Source organism: Chiloscyllium plagiosum, chromosome 40 (assembly GCF_004010195.1).
Source record: "Chiloscyllium plagiosum isolate BGI_BamShark_2017 chromosome 40, ASM401019v2, whole genome shotgun sequence".
Taxonomy (NCBI): domain Eukaryota; kingdom Metazoa; phylum Chordata; class Chondrichthyes; order Orectolobiformes; family Hemiscylliidae; genus Chiloscyllium; species Chiloscyllium plagiosum.
In genome coordinates, this window is record NC_057749.1 from 10,485,649 (window position 1) to 10,504,234 (window position 18,586).

The 18,586-nt window shown below is 38.3% G+C and overlaps 1 protein-coding gene across 4 annotated transcripts in view; it reads right to left on the reverse strand.

Annotated features, from left to right (window-relative positions):
* The window catches only part of terb2 (telomere repeat binding bouquet formation protein 2), a 41,133-nt gene that overhangs the window by 2,135 nt on the left and 20,412 nt on the right, over nt 1-18,586 (reverse strand). For 3 of the 4 annotated variants that reach the window (XM_043680289.1, XM_043680290.1, XM_043680292.1), the window contains exons 2-7: nt 18,260-18,350; nt 15,334-15,415; nt 10,466-10,605; nt 8,818-8,879; nt 8,162-8,262; nt 2,896-2,987 (exon numbers count right to left, since the gene is read on the reverse strand). In XM_043680289.1, coding sequence (XP_043536224.1) covers nt 2,896-2,987; nt 8,162-8,262; nt 8,818-8,879; nt 10,466-10,605; nt 15,334-15,415; nt 18,260-18,323 — 541 coding nt within the window. In that variant the 5' untranslated portion in view covers nt 18,324-18,350. The remainder of the gene's footprint in view (nt 1-2,895; nt 2,988-8,161; nt 8,263-8,817; nt 8,880-10,465; nt 10,606-15,333; nt 15,416-18,259; nt 18,351-18,586) is intronic. The other variant, XM_043680293.1, reaches the window with a different exon arrangement.

The window sequence follows — 18,586 nt, forward strand, 5'->3', positions numbered from 1 at the left end:
GCTAAGATAAAAGGTAGGGAGGAGGGACTTGGGGGAGGGACATTGGGAATGCGATAGGTGGAAGGAGGTGAAGGTGAGGGTGATAGGCTGGAGAGGGGGTGGGCTCTCCGGCCTATCACCCTCATCTTAACCTCCTTCCACCTATCGCATTTCCAATGCCCCTCCCCCAAGTCTCTCCTCCCTACCTTTTATCTTAGCCTGCTTGGCACACTTTCCTCATTTCTGAAGTAGGGCTCATGCCCGAAACATCGATTCTCCTGCTCCTTGGATGCTGCCTGACCTGCTGCCCTTTTCCAACAACACATTTTCAGCTCTGATCTCCAGCATCTGCAGTCCTCACTTTCTCCTGTGTGCTTTTATATCTTGGGAAACTTTGCTGCAAGATGCAGTGACTTCTAATTATCTAATTTTTAATACATGATCTCAGTGAAAAATGAAACTCACAGAGATTCAAAATAAAATTTAAATACAACCAAAATATCACATATTGAGGCTACTGTAAGTGTTGGAAGATGTATGATTGCAAAGCAGCTAAGAAACCTATTTTTCATTTCATAATACCCAATTAAATATCATTGTAATAAAAATCAGAGAATGCTGGAAAATGCAAGTCAGACAGCATCAGTGAAGACAGAAACAAGTTAATATTCCAGGTCTGTGACCTTCAATTAGAACTGCAGGAAGTTAGAAACAATAGGTTTTCAATAAGTGAAAGGAAAGCACTACGACAGGGAGGAAGGCATAATGATTAAATGTCAAAACATTGTATGGCACAAGGCGAAAAAGAGGGATATTGGGATAAGTAAAGAAACGAAAGGTATGTCTAGAGGGGGTATGAATGGCAGGAATAGGAACAGTTACAATTCAAAAGCAAAGGAAGCAAGCGAGAAACCAGAAAAAAACAAAAACTAAAGGGCATACTAAAATACTGAACTCAAAACTGAATCCAAAAGGCTATAAATTAGCTGAATGAGAAGATGCAGTTCTTTCAATCTGTGTTAAACTTAAATGGAACATTGTAGCAAGCAACAGACAGAGAGGGAGAGCAAGGTGGAGAATTAAAATAACAGGCAAGTAGAAGCTTGGTGTGATGCTCATGGATCGAACAGATGTATTCTGCAAAACTCTCACCTGGACAGTATTTGTTTTCCCCGGTTTAGACAGATAGATTGTGAGGAGCAAACAGATGAATATTTTGATGGTGTTTAAGAAGAAATTGAGTGAAGCACAACCACCAGCCTGTTTCTAGTTCTGGAATAATGGACTCTATGTAACTCAACATAATAAAAGACTTTTGAATTCAAATGTTTCTCCACAACACCATTCAGAGCAACTACAACAAAAATCAGCTTTGATGAAAACAGGTATTGAAACAGTGCAGAATGTGAGAGAAAGAATAATGTCTAATAGGAATAAACAAACTGTACAAAAGGGAGGCTAGGGGAAGAATGTTGATCAAGAGTGCTGGATGCCATGAGAAAGCTTCAAAGGGACAGCATACCAAATATTGTCTCTGGAGGACGAGTTATTAAGGAAACAACTTGCATTAATATTGTCTTTCACAACCTTGGGATGTCTCAAAAAATTCATTAGCTTGAATGTTTAAATATAGTTGCTGCAGCAAATACAACAGACATCTTATAGAGTGCAAAGTCCCTAAAAGATAAATTATTAAAAAATGTATTTTGATGATGTTGGTTAAGACATTAAAACTGGGACGTGGAGGAATACATCTTCTTATTGGAACAGTGCAATGGGATCTTCCTTATCCTCAAACACAGAGAAATGCGATTTCTATCTAATAGAATATCTAAACATCCATCACTCTATAAGTACTGCACTGAAATATCGCCCTAGATTGCATGTTTAAGCTATGCAACGGCAATTCAACCCAACATGTAATTCATAGAAAAACTGCTACCAAGCTGGTACTGGGAAATCAATTAAATTCAAGACATTTTACCAGTATTGAATAAGTTATGATGCAAGATATATTTATAATTTGTATTTAAATATCATTTATTTTAGAGTATGGATTTTGAGGTGGTGGCATGTGGATTTGGTCGGTGTCTATGAAGGGTTTAATTATTAACTTGGAGGTTTTGCTGCAGCCATGGTACTTTCATTTAAAACACAGATTGAAATAAACCTTCTGGAGAGTAACGGGAATTTGGTTTTATTCAGTGAGTTTTATAAGTGAATATTGTTATCAAATGTGCATTACATTTCAAGTATAAGATTCCAAAATGGATTTATTTTTTAACTTTAGGGGAAACACCCATAGCTGGAAAAGAGACTTTTAGTCTGAAGCAGCTTTGCAGAAGTCTTAGCTCAAGCTGGATATGTAAAACAGTTGCTCCTAAAGAAAGTTTAGAGCTATTAAGAAATAGGTTACACCTCAATGTAAGGAGTTTATTTTAAATTCCAGACCAGAAATGTTAGGTTAAATTCTTGAAGGGGTTATTTGAAGGTGAGAAAGTCTACTTTCAATTGTATTCAAGCTCAAGAACAGATGATCAGATTCTCCAAAAGGGGAGTGAAGCCAAAACTAAGTCAAACCATCTGTATGAGAAAGGAATTCTCTCTGCCTTTGAGTACTGTAAAGGAATGCTGTCAGGATTAGTTGCGGTTTAGTGCGTGTTTTGAAATAATTAAACTTTTGTTGTATGTAAAGTTGGCTTATTCAATTTTATCTTAATTTCTTTTATGTAACAAACTTGTGGTTTATTGTTAAAACCAAATCGGCAGCATAACATACATTTGTTTCAGTGAAAGACCAAACTCTTAAAACCAAAACAAAAATGATCTATAAAACCAGATTTCAGTTTGGGATTTGACTTGACCAGTAATAACATCAACTGGGATCATAAATTATAAATGCAATCTATTTCTTACCAGTTACCATGTTGTTTACAGGGTACATCTGTTGAACGTGACAAGTTGTAGCTTCAAATGATGGTGTTTCAATCCCTAAATTCTGGTTTCTGCTTTGAAAACGTTATACAGCAACATTTCAGAACCAAGTTCAAATACCTTTGTATAACCCTGAGATACTAAAGTAATTGTCATGACATTTGTGGTTAAAACTGACAGACGCTTGATGAACTCCCAAGAATTTATACCAGCTTCCAATGTTTTCGTTTGCCTACACTATAAGTTATGTATTTAGTAAATCCCAATGGGTCTAGGCAGTGACTGCAGTGCTACAAAACTGCACACAAGGTTCACTAAAATCCCATAAAATATCTCATTTAGTTACTTGGCACAATGTATTATGAACACTTGAGGGGCTTTTCAGTTGCTAAATGCCCATTTGGTAAATAGTTTCATAGCTAACCATAGGGCTGGATACATTTTAATTCTAGATGGTCCTCTCCTTTAAGAAAATATCATCCTTTCCTTTACAATAGCTTTCTTCAGATCCGCACTGACCTGTCTTTCAATAAAAACCTTATGTTACACCAACAAAAAATAAGTGATTGACAGCTCCAGTAGCCTTTGTATACTGTCTGCTGTGATCCTGTAATTCTTACTATTTTGTCACTTGCCACATGCTCCTCAATGATTTACGCATCTCTCCTGACCCTTCAATACAGTTAAATTATCAGGTAAGTTATCAATAATTGGAGGAGCAGAAATTTTCCGCTAAGAAAATACTCAGAAGATAATTTTCAGTCCCCATGCCAAGTTCCATTTCAGTTGTCACCCTGTGCTCTCCACTTGGCCTCTCTAACTCAGTAATTCCTTTAGTTCTACAACTCACCAAGATCTCTATGCTCATCTAATTCTACCCTCATGAGCATCGCCAATTTTAATTTCTCTATCATTCTGAGGCACTAATCTCTGGAATTCCCTTCTTCCACCTCTCTGCCTTGTTTCCCTCCTTTACCAAACTCCTTAAAGCCCACATCTTTGGCCTAGCTTTTGCTCACCTGACCGAATACCTCCTTTTGCTCTGGATGTAGGTTTGCTTGCTGAGTTGCAAGGTTCAATTTCAGATGTTTCGTTACCATACTAGGTAACATCTTCAATGAGCCTCCAGACGAAGCCTTCAGAAGGCTTCGTCTGGACGCTCACTGAAGATGTTACCTAGTATGATGATGAAACGCCTGAAAATGAATCTTCCATCTCAGCAAGCAAACTTACATCCAGAACCTCAACCTGAGCTACAAATCATCTCAAAACTCACTAATCTCCTTTTGTGTCTTGGTGTCATATTTTGTCTTAAAACATTCCTGTGAAGAACTCTGGATTCTTTACTATGTTAAAGGCACTGTACAAAAATAAGCTTCAGCTGTTGTTGTCATATGAGGGCCACTTATTTCTGCTAAATGTCATTCATAATCCTGAGATAACTAGGTCTCTCCCAAGGAGAATCATACAAATTCCAATTCAGAAGAAATTTCACATCAATTAACTGACAATAGTTGATGTAATTCTTATAGTTGGGGAAGTATCTGACATAATCATATTATTATACAAAGGTAGAGGAGAAAGGGAATTGAGACTGGTTAGCCTGACATCGGCAATATTAAAGTCCATTTTAAAAGATGTATGACAGACCACTTGAAAAACAGTGACTGGATCAGACAGATACAGCAAAGATTTATGAAAGGGAAATTATGGTTGACAAACTTATGGAATTTTTCAAGGACATAACTCATAGATGTGATAAGGGAGAGCCAGTGCTGTGATTTACTTGAACTTTCTGAAGGCTTTTGATAAGGTCCCACATAAGAAATTAGGAGCTACGAATAAATGAATCTTATTCTGTGGCACCCAGTGACTAGTGGAGCATGACAGGAATCAGTGCTTGGACCCCAATTATTCATAAGATAACTATGATTTTGCTGAGGGAACTAAATGTAATTTCTCCAAATAGACGGATGACACAAAACTGGGTGGGAGGGTGAACTATGAGGAGGATGGAGAGATATGCTTCAGTATAATTTGCTTAAGTTGAGTGAGTGGGCAAATGCATGGCAAATGAAATATAATGTGGATGAATGTGAGGTTATCCAGTTTGGAAGCAAAAACAAGAAGGCAGATTATTAAATGAATGGTGATAGATGGGGAAAACAGGACTCTTGGGTATCCACATACACATATCGCTGAAATTAAGTAAGCAGTTATAGCAGACAATGAAGGGGAAAATGGTTTGCTGGCCTTCATTGTGAGAAAATTCAAATATAGGAGCAAGAATATCTTGCTACAGTTGTACAATTATCTTGGTGAGATTACATTTGGAGTTCTGTGTGAAATATGATCTCCATATCTGGTAAACTGTCCATAGCTTCTAGAGATGTGCAGGCTAGGTGCATTAGCCATGGGAAATGCAGCATTACAGGTTGGGGAGATGGGTCTGGGTGGGATGCTCTTCCAAACTGCAGGAATCATATGATTCTATCTGAGCAAAGATATTCTGAGTGTGAAGGGAATGCAACAAAAGGATGGCAGGACTTGTGACTGAAAAGAGACTGGATTGGTTAGGACTAGATTTATTGAGTTTAGAAGAATGAGAAGGGACGCAAAGAAACTCATAAAATTCTAACAGGACTAGACAGGGTAAACGTAGGATGTTCCCGATGACCTGGGATTCCAGAATAATTTAAAGATACAAGATGAGGAGAAATTTCTTCATTCATAGAATGGTCAGCCTATGTACTTCACTGCCATAGGAAGTGTCTGATACCAAGACACTGAATTTTTTGAGAAGGATTTCTATGTAACTATTTGGGCTAAAAGGGGTCAAAAGGTACATAGAGAAAGGAAAAACGGGCATTGAGTTGGATGATCAGGCATGAGGTAAAAACAATGACTGCAGATGCTGGAAACCAGATTCTGGATTAGTGGTGCTGGAAGAGCACAGCAATTCAGGCAACATCCAAGGAGAGTGCAGCAGGCTCCAAGGGCTAAATGGCCATTATCTGCTCCTATTTTTATGTTTCTATATTTCTATAATTTGCTTCAGGGTACACCTATTCCAATCACTGTCTCACAAGGGGTGCCTGAAAATTGACTTTAAGGGGCACGCCCCATTACCAACTAAACTAAAATTGATATTCTCAGCAATGCTACTGTGAATCAGAAAGTTTATAATCATGATATCTAAAATAAATAACATGCAATAACATTCTAATGTATCAGCTGCTACATCACATGTAGTTACATGAAAAATAAGCATTATAATGCTTATTGTGTCAAATGCACAACCAAATATCTAATATTTTATGCAACAATTCTAATAAATTGCTCAAAGGCAGTTTTGAGTTGTGACTATGGAGATCTAACTTGTTGTGAAAAGTTGGATTAAAATATGGATTTTTGGCATTATTCCACAACAACAGCCAAAACAGTTTTTTTCATAGAATTCCTACAGTGTGGAAGAAAGGCATTCAGCCCATCGAGTCCACACCCACCCTCCAAAAAGCATCCCACCCAGACCCCCCAAAACCCTGCAATCCTGCATTTCCCAAGTCTAATCCACCTAGCCTGCACATTTCGAGATACTTTGGGCTATTTAACATTGCTAATCCACTTAACCTGAACATGCTTGGACTGTGGAAGGAAACTAGAACAGCCAGAGGAAACCCAGACAGGTAAAGGGGAGAACATGCAAACTCCACAGTTGCCCAAGGCTGGATCGAACCTAGGTCCTTGGCACTATGAGGCAACAGTGCTAACCATTGAGACTGTGATGTCTCAAAATCTCTTTTCAATATTCTTTTGTGTCACTAGCTAGCTTATTCTCATTTTTCATCTTCTCCTCCTTATTGCTTATTTAGTTGTCCTCTGCTGGTGTTTAAACTCATTACAATCCTCTGGCTCGGACCAATCTTCACCACATTGTATGCATTTTCTTTACTTTTATTCTGTCCCTGACTTGCCTTTCTATTCACCTGTTCAGAGATGTTATTACACACCTCTAGAGCAGGGGGAATTGGACACAAGCCACTCCGTCTAGAAGTAGGAACACTACTAACTGCATCACAAGAGGGTCCCCGTCTTTTTTCTATATCTTTCTTATAATTCACAAATTCTAAATTTTAATTCAAGGATTAAATCAAAAATTTATAAACTCATGAAAGGCATGGATAGGGCAAATACTTAAGGTCTTTTCTCTAGGGTGGAGAAGTCCAAAAATAGAGGGCATAGGTTTAAGCTGAGAGGGGAAAGATATAAAAGGGACCTATGGTGCAACTTTTTCATGAAGAGGCTGGTGCGTGTATGGAATGAGCTGCTAGAGGAAGTGGTGGAGGCTGGTACAATTGCAGCATTTAAAAGAAATCTGGATGGGTATATAAATAGGAAGGGTTTAGAGAGGTATGGCCCAAATGCTGCCAAATGGGACTAGATTTATATGATATCTGGTCAACATGGACGAGTTGGACAGTTTCCATGTTGTATATCTCTATGACTCTATGACTGCAACAAGGTAAGTAGAAAATATAATTGAAGATTTCTAGTAATTTCGCACTAAGTATTCTAATCTTCAAAAGTTCCCAGCAGTCATTACAGTTGAATATGTGAAAAAGAGAATTAAAAATTAAAACAACATACTCACATTTTTGATCGAAGGTCATATTCTTAAGAATAATAGAAATTACAAGTCTATGCATGTGTTAACAGTTAAGACAGCCAACATTGAGCTAAATTGGGTCATGACATACAATGTCAAAAAGTGTGGTGCTGGAAAAGCATAGCTGGTCAGGCAGCATCCGAGGAGCAGAAGAGTCGACGTTTCAAGCATAAGCCCTTCATCTAGAATGTGAGCCGATTCCTGATGTAGCCACATTCCTGATGAAGAGTTTATGCTCGAAACATCGACACTCCTGCTCCTGTGATGCTGCCTGACTGGCTGTGCTTTTCCAGCACCATACATTTTGACTTTGATCTCCAGTATCTACAGTCCTCACTTTCTCCTCATGCCTACAATGCATGTTTGCATATTTTACTGAAAACGAATATTGGAATTTCTTTTATTATCAAAAATTTCAGCAAAATGTAACTGGCCTTTAATTGCAAGTTTTATGACAAATGGACACTCTAAAGTGTTTTACATGTAGTCCTTTCAATAACGCAAGTAATTATAGTATAATTTGCAACTTAAACAGCAAGAGTTTCTTTCATTGCAATATAGGATTAGACTGAAGAAACAAACCTGCGCCCATTATTATGAATGTCTTGGTCTATTTTTTCCATTTCTGGGTGGTGACAGTTTGCAGATCTCTTCCTTTTTGAAGCATCTCCTCTCTCATGTGACTAATGTTAAAATTTAAAGTAACAAGGAGTCACAATCTGATGCAACAGTAACTATGTATCTAATGTGTGGCATTTTCATTGCCTATAAATGCAAATATTTCTGAACCCATGCATATCTGTCTGCATTTGTGTATATGGTCCATCTGTATAAGTGTATACAAATACTTATTTGCATGTTCTTTCCCAGAAGCTAACTGCTGTCAGTTCAATTATAGTTGACAGTAAAATATTACGACAAGATGGAAAGCAAACAGAATGATGGAGCATGCTGGAATAGTATAGCAGTGACTCAATTCAATAATTTGGCAGATCCAACATGGAGCTTCATTTGATAATTCACAAAATTACTGCCAATTACCTCCATCTATGACTCAATAGTCACGTCAAGCAAGGTCACACATGTTTACAATCACTGCATGTATTCTTACAAGTGTCTAGGTTATGGGGGTCATTATTGGATTTTATTTAGAACACTGTGCATACCTATTTGAATACATCAATTAATTTCTACAGCACCTTAGAAACAAAACACAAAATGGAAGGAAATAACCTCACCTGCTGAGGCTGTAAAGGATTGTCCAGCTCCCAAATGAAATTTCCAACAGCTGCTCGAATTTCTGAAATAATTAAGAACACAAAATACGCATGGAATAGTCCAAATATAGACATTATTTTGTCTTAAGCATGTGAAAAGTGGAAGTAATGAACACCACTTAGCCTATTCCTTTTACAGAATCATGCACATTTGACTCAATCATCCATTCAATCTCCAGGGGTTCTGTCACAATATTCCTTGATGACAAATGCAACTGACCAAAAATTGCAGAATTCAACCTCATGTTCAACTTCAAATGAATCCCATGCCTAGTATGCTATTCCTGCTTGCTCAAATTTTACAAGCGATTCTGATGTTGCTCATAGATGTGAGGAGGGCTGCAGATGCTTAATTAAAAATAAAACTTTAAAAAGTACAAAAATAAATCAAGTAATATTGAGAACAGAAACTCCAAAGTAACTTTTATTCTCCATCTAGTACTCCACCAGTACATTTTTTCAGTTTCCACACAACATTACTTATTGGTTGGGTCCTGTCACAGGCTGGTAACCTACTCTGAAGCTTTGATCAATGCTATAGTCTAACTGGATGAAAAGAGGAGGAGTTTTTAAAAAATGCAGCTGTGTTTAAAACAAATATTTCATATCATTAACTAAGTAGATTTCTTTTGCTTCTCATCAGATGGGATTGCAGGAAGAGAAGCACTTAGAGGCAAGGGCATGGGCAAGGAGGTAGCTTCCACAGGTCAACCCTTGCCCCCTATCCTTGATTCTAACTGACCCCAGATTGGGTAGCAAATGGCTCCAACTTGGAGTAACCTAATTCCCCACCTGCTCAAGTGCTGAATAACTGGGATAGTTGTAAGCAGTGGCCCATAAGCGAACATTAATTGATCACTCAAGGATTTTTAATTGCTGGCACGTTGAGAAAATGTCAACTGAATCTTCTTGCCTTGTATTTAACTGAAGTGGCATGATACAGGCAAGTATCTCTCCAGAGACACATTATTCTGTTATTTCCCTTATCCCCACTTTCAAGGGGGGAATATTCTGTCCCATATCACTATGACTACGGCCTGTTGCCTTCCATTACTCCCCAGTTAACCTGAAAGACTAAAATCTAAAGGATGGAAATATTGCTTATAAGTTGCATCAAATTTGACTTCACGTAAAAGATGCATGAAACTAAAGAGTTACACTTTCCCCTTTCCAAAAGCACATTTAAATTATAATGCCATTAAACCTTCTGAGCAGAAAAAGCTCATTAAAAACATAACCCCTTGGGGCTATTTTTGATGTGGATTAACATCTTTACACATGATCACCAACAGCAATGTTATTTTGTTTGAGTTCTACTCTCACCTAACTACTGTCGTCAGACCAAATTCCTACTAAGTTTGCCACCTCCTACACCCAGTGGTCTTTACATTTCTGTTGAGAAAAGTAATCATTCCATAGGTGTGGTAAGGCATTATTTTATCCAAAGCAGGCGTTCCCTATATTGTCCTATTTTAGTCCCATCTAAGATTTTCCTGTGGGCTCTTAAAGTTAAGCCAGACATACAACTCTACAATAACTTCACACAATTGCCAATGATGAAACCAATGTCTAAAAGATTAATTGTATCTCTTATCTGCTTCGCACTAACCTTCATGAAGGCAGGATGGGGGAAGCAGAAAGTGACCCATAGCTACACTATCATTGAGCCCAGAGTCTTCACATGCCGAAAGATAACTAGCATGAAAAACTGTAGCCTTGTCCTCCACAAAATCCAAACTCTCAAAGATTCTAAAAGATAAAACAAAATTCATAAGGCCATGAAGCTGAATTGCATTTAAACTAAAAGCTGAGCCAAGAAGTAACTAATTATGTAAATATTCTTGTTCCATGAACCTTTTCAAAACGCTGTTTAGCAATTTTAAGATCTACAACGCATCAGTAAGTTTCTCTGGACCAAACTAAAATCTAATAGTTATGAATTGTCTATAAAAGTTAAATGTTCATATACCATCTGAGGAGTTTCTGGCCATATCCTAGCAAAACGTAAGGATATAGTAATAGGGAGCAGTGTTATCCCAGCTGATGTTACGACTGGACAGGTCAGATCCCAAACTGAAACCTGGCTTGATAACCTTTTTTTTATTTAAAAATGTTGTTCTTCACTGAAACACACGCACACATTTTTGCAGATTTTATGAATGAATGATTTATTGTCACATATATCTCAGGAGATACAGTGAAAATGCCCTGTCACCACAATCCGGCTCCATTTTGGGATACAGAAAAATAAAAGGAAGTACTTAAATAGAGTTCATCTTCATTGGCCAGGGACTCAAACACGGCTCCAGACTGCTAGATGTTTCCTGTTTTGGGCCTACTGCAGCATGGAACCCCCACTCTGGACACCGACACTGTTGCTGTTGATGACTTGCCATTGCCGGAAGAGTCCATACTCTGGGCCTATTGTAGTCCCCACTCAACTATCACTGCAGCCAATGCCCTGCTGCCATTCCAGGAGTCCACACATCGGGCCTACGAAGGCAGGAATCCTTGCGACACTTAACTGTCCTCCCCACAACGTCAGGAAGATGAAGAAAAAGAACAGAAAAAGAAAAAGAAAAAAAGACGAAAAGCAGAGAGATATAAAGAATGCGGCTGGCCTGAAGCGGACAGGCTCAGCCCAAACACTACCTACCGTGCCAGCTCTACTGTCTTGGACAATAATAATAACAATGATAAAGAAGTTTATTACAAATGAGAAAGGAAGATAAAATAGAACAAATCATGCTATACATAATATATATAAAACATATAATACATAAATTGAAAAATTTGGGAACAGCCTAAAAATGCAATTACATATATCGTAAAACCCGCATGTTACAGTACTCCAACACCAGAGGGAAGCAACTTTGTTATCACATCTTTAGTTTTTAACGTAGCTGTTTCTTTCAATTCTTAGTCTTAAGAATGTGACAGCCTCTTCCTTGATTGGACACATGTTTCGATGTTTTTCAACTTGAAATAACCATACACTTCATATAGAGTCATAGAGATGTACAGCACGGAAACAGACCCTTCGGTCCAACCCATCCATGAATACCAGATATCCCAACCCAATCTAGTCCCACCAACGAGCCACCACACACTGCAGCACAGACGAAATTCGGAAAACAGAGGAGAACCACCTATACAACGTATTCCAGAAGAACTGATACTCAAAAAATACAGTCCGCAGATTCCTCAAGAACAAACCACAACAAGCAGACCAAACACAGCCATGAACCCTAACCACCTTACCATACATCAAAGGAGTTTCAGAAATGATAGCCAGACAACTAAGACCCCTCAGAATCCTAGTAAGACCATAAGACATAGGATGGAAGTAAGGCCATTCGGCCCATCGAGTCCACTCCGCCATTTAATCATGGCTGATGGGCATTTCAACTCCACTTACCCGTCATTCTCCCCGTAGCCCTTAATTCCTTGTGACATCAAGAATTTATCAATCTCTGCCTTGAAGACATTTAGCGTCCCGGCCTCCACTGCACTCCGCGGCAATGAATTCCACAGGCCCACCACTCTCCGGCTGAAGAAATGTCTCCGCATTTCTGTTTTGAATTGACCCCCTCTAATTTTAAGGCTGTGCCCACGGGTCCTAGTCTCCCTGCCTGACGGAAACAATTTCTTAGCGTCCACCCTTTCCAAGCCATGTATTATCTTGTAAGTTTCTATTAGATCTCCCCTTAACCTTCTAAACTCCAATGAGTACAATCCCAGGATCCTCAGCCGTTCCTCATATGTTAGACCTACCATTCCAGGGAACATGGGTGTGAATCTCAGCTGGACACAGTCCAGTGCCAGTATGTCCCTCCTGAGGTGTGGGGCCCAAAACTGGACACAGTACTCCAAATGGGGTCTAACCAGAGCTTTAGTAGCACACAAACCCACCAACACTTTCAAACAAAAACTAATAAACTTAAAAGACCTAGTATAACTCATGGACAAAACCAACGGCATCTACAAAATTCCATGCAAGGACTGCCACAAACACTACATAGGGCAAACAGGAAGAAAGTTAGCCACCAGAATACACGAACACCAGCTAGCCACAAAAAGACACAACCCTCTCTCCCTTGAAGCCCTACACACGGATGAAAAAAAACCACCATTTCGGCTGGGACAACACATCTATCCTGGGACAGGCTAAGCAAAGACATGCCAGAGAATTCCTAGAGGCCTGGCACTCCAACCACAACGCCATAAACAAACACATAGATCTAGATACCATCTATCAACCCCTCAGAAAATGAACAGGAAATGACATCACTACAAACCCCATCCAGGACAAACATATAAATAGAAAGCAGGAGACAACAGCTTTGCTTCACTTGGAGGTCGCCACTGATGATGTTACCTAGCCAGGTAATGAAACTTCTGAATATCAAACCTACAGCTCAGTGAGCAAACCTACACCCTAAACCTCAACTTGAGCTACAAACCTTCACAAACCTTGCACTAGTCCCACCTGCCAGCACCCAGCCTGTATCCCTCCAAACCCTTCCTATTCATACACCCATCCAAATGCCTTTTAAATGTTGCAATTGTACCAGCCTCCACCACTTCCTCTGGTAGCTCTGAAACTTTCAAACTAAAAACTTTTGTTTTAACACAGATAACAAGTCAGACTAAATCATACTTGCTAATACTCAATATTGTGAAATTAAAATATTGCAGCATTGTTCCTAACCAGACTTTTAGAATAACAGATCTCAAACATCAAGCATATAGTTTAAACGGAAATTAACGACTTATTATTACTGTATCTTAGAAGAGCAAACAACAATCTAATTAATGTCTATGATTGATTCAATTCCAATCTTCTTTTATTGTAATCTCAATCTCTCTAATGTATATATCTATCACACAGAGACAGACAGACAGACAAAGTTAAAGGATAAATTAAACGACAGTTAGGAGTTGTTTAATTTGGGATCATGGTCAGCATGGACTGGTTGTTTCCATGCTCTATGATGCTAAGAGTCGTAACTGGCCAGTTTGATAACCATTTCAATAATGAGTATGATGCTTTTATAAAACTCCTGGAACATTGCATTGATTTACAGGCACGAGATTGTATTTTGCTTGAATTCTGAAGTCATCAGTCAATGAAAGCAGTTTGCAGTAAGTTCCAAGGAATATCCCTTGGATTCTTTTCTCGAAACATTAAATCATTCTTTAACCAGAGGATGACTAAAGAGCACAAAACTCTGTCCAGCAGGTTTCATAGCCATATAGCTTTTTGCCCAAAAGTAAATTCAAACAATGGTTTTTCTTTCTTTTTTAATGATCTTTGTGATTGCCTAGCCAGCATGATTCTGTCCTTAATTAACCTCAATATTCAACTTGCTGCCAGTCCTTCAATGTAGCATGTCCCTGTGCCCAAGTATCTGCCATGTTCTTAGGACAACAACAAACCAGCGATGAACTTTCCAGGCCAGTTACAGTCATAGAGTCCTACAGCACGGAGACAGGGCCTTTGGTTCAAAACTGGTCCATGCCAACTAAAATGTCAAACAACGCTGACCCCATTTCCCCGCACTTGGCACATACCCTTCTAAGCCTTTCCTATCCATGTTTTGTTCAAATTCTTTTTAAATATTGCTAGTGTTCCCACCTCAACCGCTCGCAGCTCATTCCATAAGTGTACCAACCTCAGTGTTCCCATAAAGAAATATCAGCTTGTTTTCCGTGTTTTATAAACAAGCGGTTGTTCAAAGTTTACTTCTCAACTTCGGTTTGCAGTTTCAAATCGAAAATAAGAAAAGATGTAATTAAATAATGAAGATCTCAACATATTGAAATAACATATTTCTTAATCTCTCTGAAGTAGCTCCTTATTCGAGAGGAAACTGTTTCATATATATAATTTTAACCAACAGTCATGTGAACTAAAACTAGAAACTTTCCAGGCTTAGAGGTTTCCCCTAAGCAAAAAACAAATTCCTGATCCTTCTATAGGAAAAGCAAGCTAATGCTTCTCAATGTTTATTCTGTCTGCTAATAAAACTCTCCCAATACCACCATATTTTCACCCCAGGATGCCCTCTCTCAGACTAGTTTAAAATAAAAATCATGGCTCCAGAAATACTGATGAGTTGATCATTAAACTCCCTAACACATTAAACCAAACACACATGCCACTAGTTCAAAATCCTAATTTTTACCACTATCTTTTACATTTTGACACTGATACTGATTTCCTTCCACTGGGCAGAGAAATTTCTGACAAGTTCGCTGAAATGTCTTAATTAGTTTGTGCATGTGGATTGGCTGCTGCTTCCTACAAAGTGAGCTCTGCGGTCATATCTTCATGCTGGGATCACCACAGTTATTATTATAGTCTTGTATCATTCACTCACATTTTAAATTATTTTATTCTATTTAAGAGTGCAGCTATTAATTTGTATTATTTAACTTTAAAAATGTAACTATACAAATTCTATTGCTTTATACCTTTGTGTGTCAGGATGAGCAGCATCATTGCTAAATAAGAAATCGGCTGAACACCAGTTTGTGATGATTCCACCTTCAGTTACTGCAGGAGCAATTACAGAAACCATGTATTAAAATTATCAAATGTTTACAAATGTGTTTTACTCTAATCACTGCAAGGAATGCAAGCTATTTAAGCAACAAAAGTTGAAATACATTCAAATCTTATTCGTGAAATACAAACTTACCACTAATAAGGTAGACGTCTCAGCTAAGAATACAGAATTTGCAAAAACTTCTACTTATAGTTTTATATTATCATCTCTATAAACAAGTATGGCTAATAAACACCAATAGAATTTGTATAGTAATGATCATAGCAATTTATAATTATTGGTTTGCATGAATAAAACAAAACTATATAGCAGACTTTTCAATGGGTCAAAAATAATAAGAACTAAGTATCCTAGAAACAAGATCAAGAATATATAATGCAGTCCATCAAGCTGATTCTGCCAATCAATGTCAAGGGTGCATTTCCACACCAACTCCAATTTTCTATTCTATTTCCAGGTCCTACAACTCCCCTATTGACCATAACATAATCAATGACTATGAATCCCAAAGATTCATAACCCTTTGAGTGAAGAAATTTCTCCTCATCTCAGCTCAAAATGACAGACACTTTATCACAGAATTATTACAGTGCAGAAAGAAACTATTCAGCCCATCATGTCTGAGTTGGCTTTCTATAAGAGCAACTTATCAAAATACAACTCACCAACTTATTTCTCATAGCCTGCAAATGTTTCCTTTTCAGATAATTATCCAATTCTCTTTCAAAGACTTGACTGAGTTATGTCCACAATCTTCTCAGACAGTATGGTGCACATTCCAGACAAGAAGCAGTCACTGCATAAAGTGATTTTCCTCATGTCATCTTTGCTTCTTTTGTAATGCACCTTAAATCTGTGTCCCCTGGTTCTCAATGGCTGGGAACAATTTTTCTCTATCTACGCTGCCAAACCCAACAAGACCTGCACTAGCTCAGTCACATTCATTTGATGGATAAGGGCCATATAATCAAAGATTGCCTATGTAGTGAAAATGACCACTGGGTCAAGACTTCTTGGCCATCCATACCTGTGCTACAAGGATTCCGAAATGCAATGAAGATGGGGAAAACGGACTCTGACAACTGGATCATAGTTGCTGACAGCTATGATCTTTGGAGTCTGACTGTTTGGAATTGCATTGGAAGGGATGAGCAGAAATGGAAAGCTCAGCTGTCTGTGAAGATGATCCAAGAGATAACAGAGGTCAGTGAATTTAGCGCTGCTTTGTTATGCCACATGATCAGTATGCCTTTAAGAGACAATCATAATATCATCACTGTATCATAGCATCTGACCTGAAGGCATATATAAAGATCTCTAAATCTCTTACCTCAGATCACTTGAAACATGAACTCGACTGGAAGTTTGCTCCTCAGTTGTGAACTTAAAACTTAATATTAGCCCAGACACTCTTGTGCCTGAGGAAGATAACGTTTGTAAATAATAGCTACTAATAAATGACTTTGGATTCTTCAATACCACAATGTCCACGTCTAGTTTTTTTGTGCTGCAGGACAATATATGCATTGCTGCATTCAAGTAAAACACCCTTCTGGATGCTATGTGCACCTTCTCTGCCACACATTAAAAACATTTAATCAATTCTTGGTGTTGTCAGATGATTCGTTAACTCATTGGTTGGCTGGATGGCTGGCTTGTGATGCAGAGTGATGCCAATAGTGCAAGTTTGTTTCTTCTACCGACTGAGGTTACCATGAAGGTCCCCCCTCTCAACCTTTGCCTGAGACTTTGTATTATGAAGATGCAGAAGTGTACTATACCTTTAAGAGAGTGAAAGACTTGGCAAGCACACCTAGTGCTGGAGAATTTACAATGTAATATTTGATTCAGAACAGATAGCACTGGCTGAGTTGCTATGAGACAAAAACAAATTCAAATTCAGCCAATCAGTTTAAATTGTACCCCGAAAATACCAAGTTTCAATCATGTTTGAATTGAGAATGTTGACAATCTTAAAAGCCAACGATGCTTTTGGGGTATAAGACTGGGGAAAATTGAACAGTTGAGAGGAGAACTGCCAAGCGACCAGCATGTAAAGACTGCCCGAAAAATAGCTCTCTTAAAGGTACCTTTATCGATCAGTAACCTGTGAAGCAGAATCCCCAAGATGAAAAGAACACCAGAATACAGAGAAGAACCGAAAGCTGCCTGGTTTTGAGATAAGAAGTTTTGTTTTGTCAATCTTAATCGGGACTAGTATTTTAGAGGGGAAAGTAAAAGATAGGTTAGAGGAAGGAGTTGTAAATAGTTGTTAGTTAATTATTCTCTGTTATACTTTAAGAAATAAAGTTGTTAATTTTTACTTCAAATAGTTCTTAGTCTCTCAAATTTTCACAGATTACTATACAGGATAAATCTTTTCTGTGTTGCTGCTTTAAATTAAGCAGGAGTGTTTACTCTGTGTTGTAAACTTGGTGACCTTCAGGTTAAATCACCACCAGTCGTCTCTCCAATGAGAGAGTTGCCCTATGGTCCTCTGGGACTATGGTGACTTTAGTTTTCTATGTTTAACATTGCAGAAATCAAACTGTGTTTGTGAAGATTGTTCCAAATATTGCCTACAGCTTCTACTCATCTCTGAATGTTTAGCAATTTAGATAGATTCACTGCCCTTTCAATGTTCATTACAATGCTCTTTGATCTGCCACATTTATACCTGACTGATTTTCCACATTTTCTTGCTGCCAAGATTGGAAACAAGATTGTAGTGAACTGAACACCCATCAATAATATTAATTTTGAATCTAGAAATGCAAGAAACTAGTTGACTAAAAATCAATTTTGAATTAAAAAGTACAGTATATACATACCCCAAAGATCACAAATGTGTCTGCTTACACTTTCAGAAAACCAGGCTTTCTTATTCTTGTGCATCTTAAATCAGAGCCTTTAACCTGTTCACTGAAACAGAGAGGAAAAAGTGAGGTCTGCAGATGCTGGAGATCAGAGCTGAAAATGTGTTGCTGGAAAAGCGCAGCAGGTCAGGCAGCATCCAGGGAACAGGAGAATCGATGTTTCGGGCATAAGCCCTTCTTCAGGAAGGCTTCTTCCTGAAGAAGGGCTTATGCCCGAAACGTCGATTCTCCTGTTCCCTGGATGCTGCCTGACCTGCTGCACTTTTCCAGCAACACATTTTC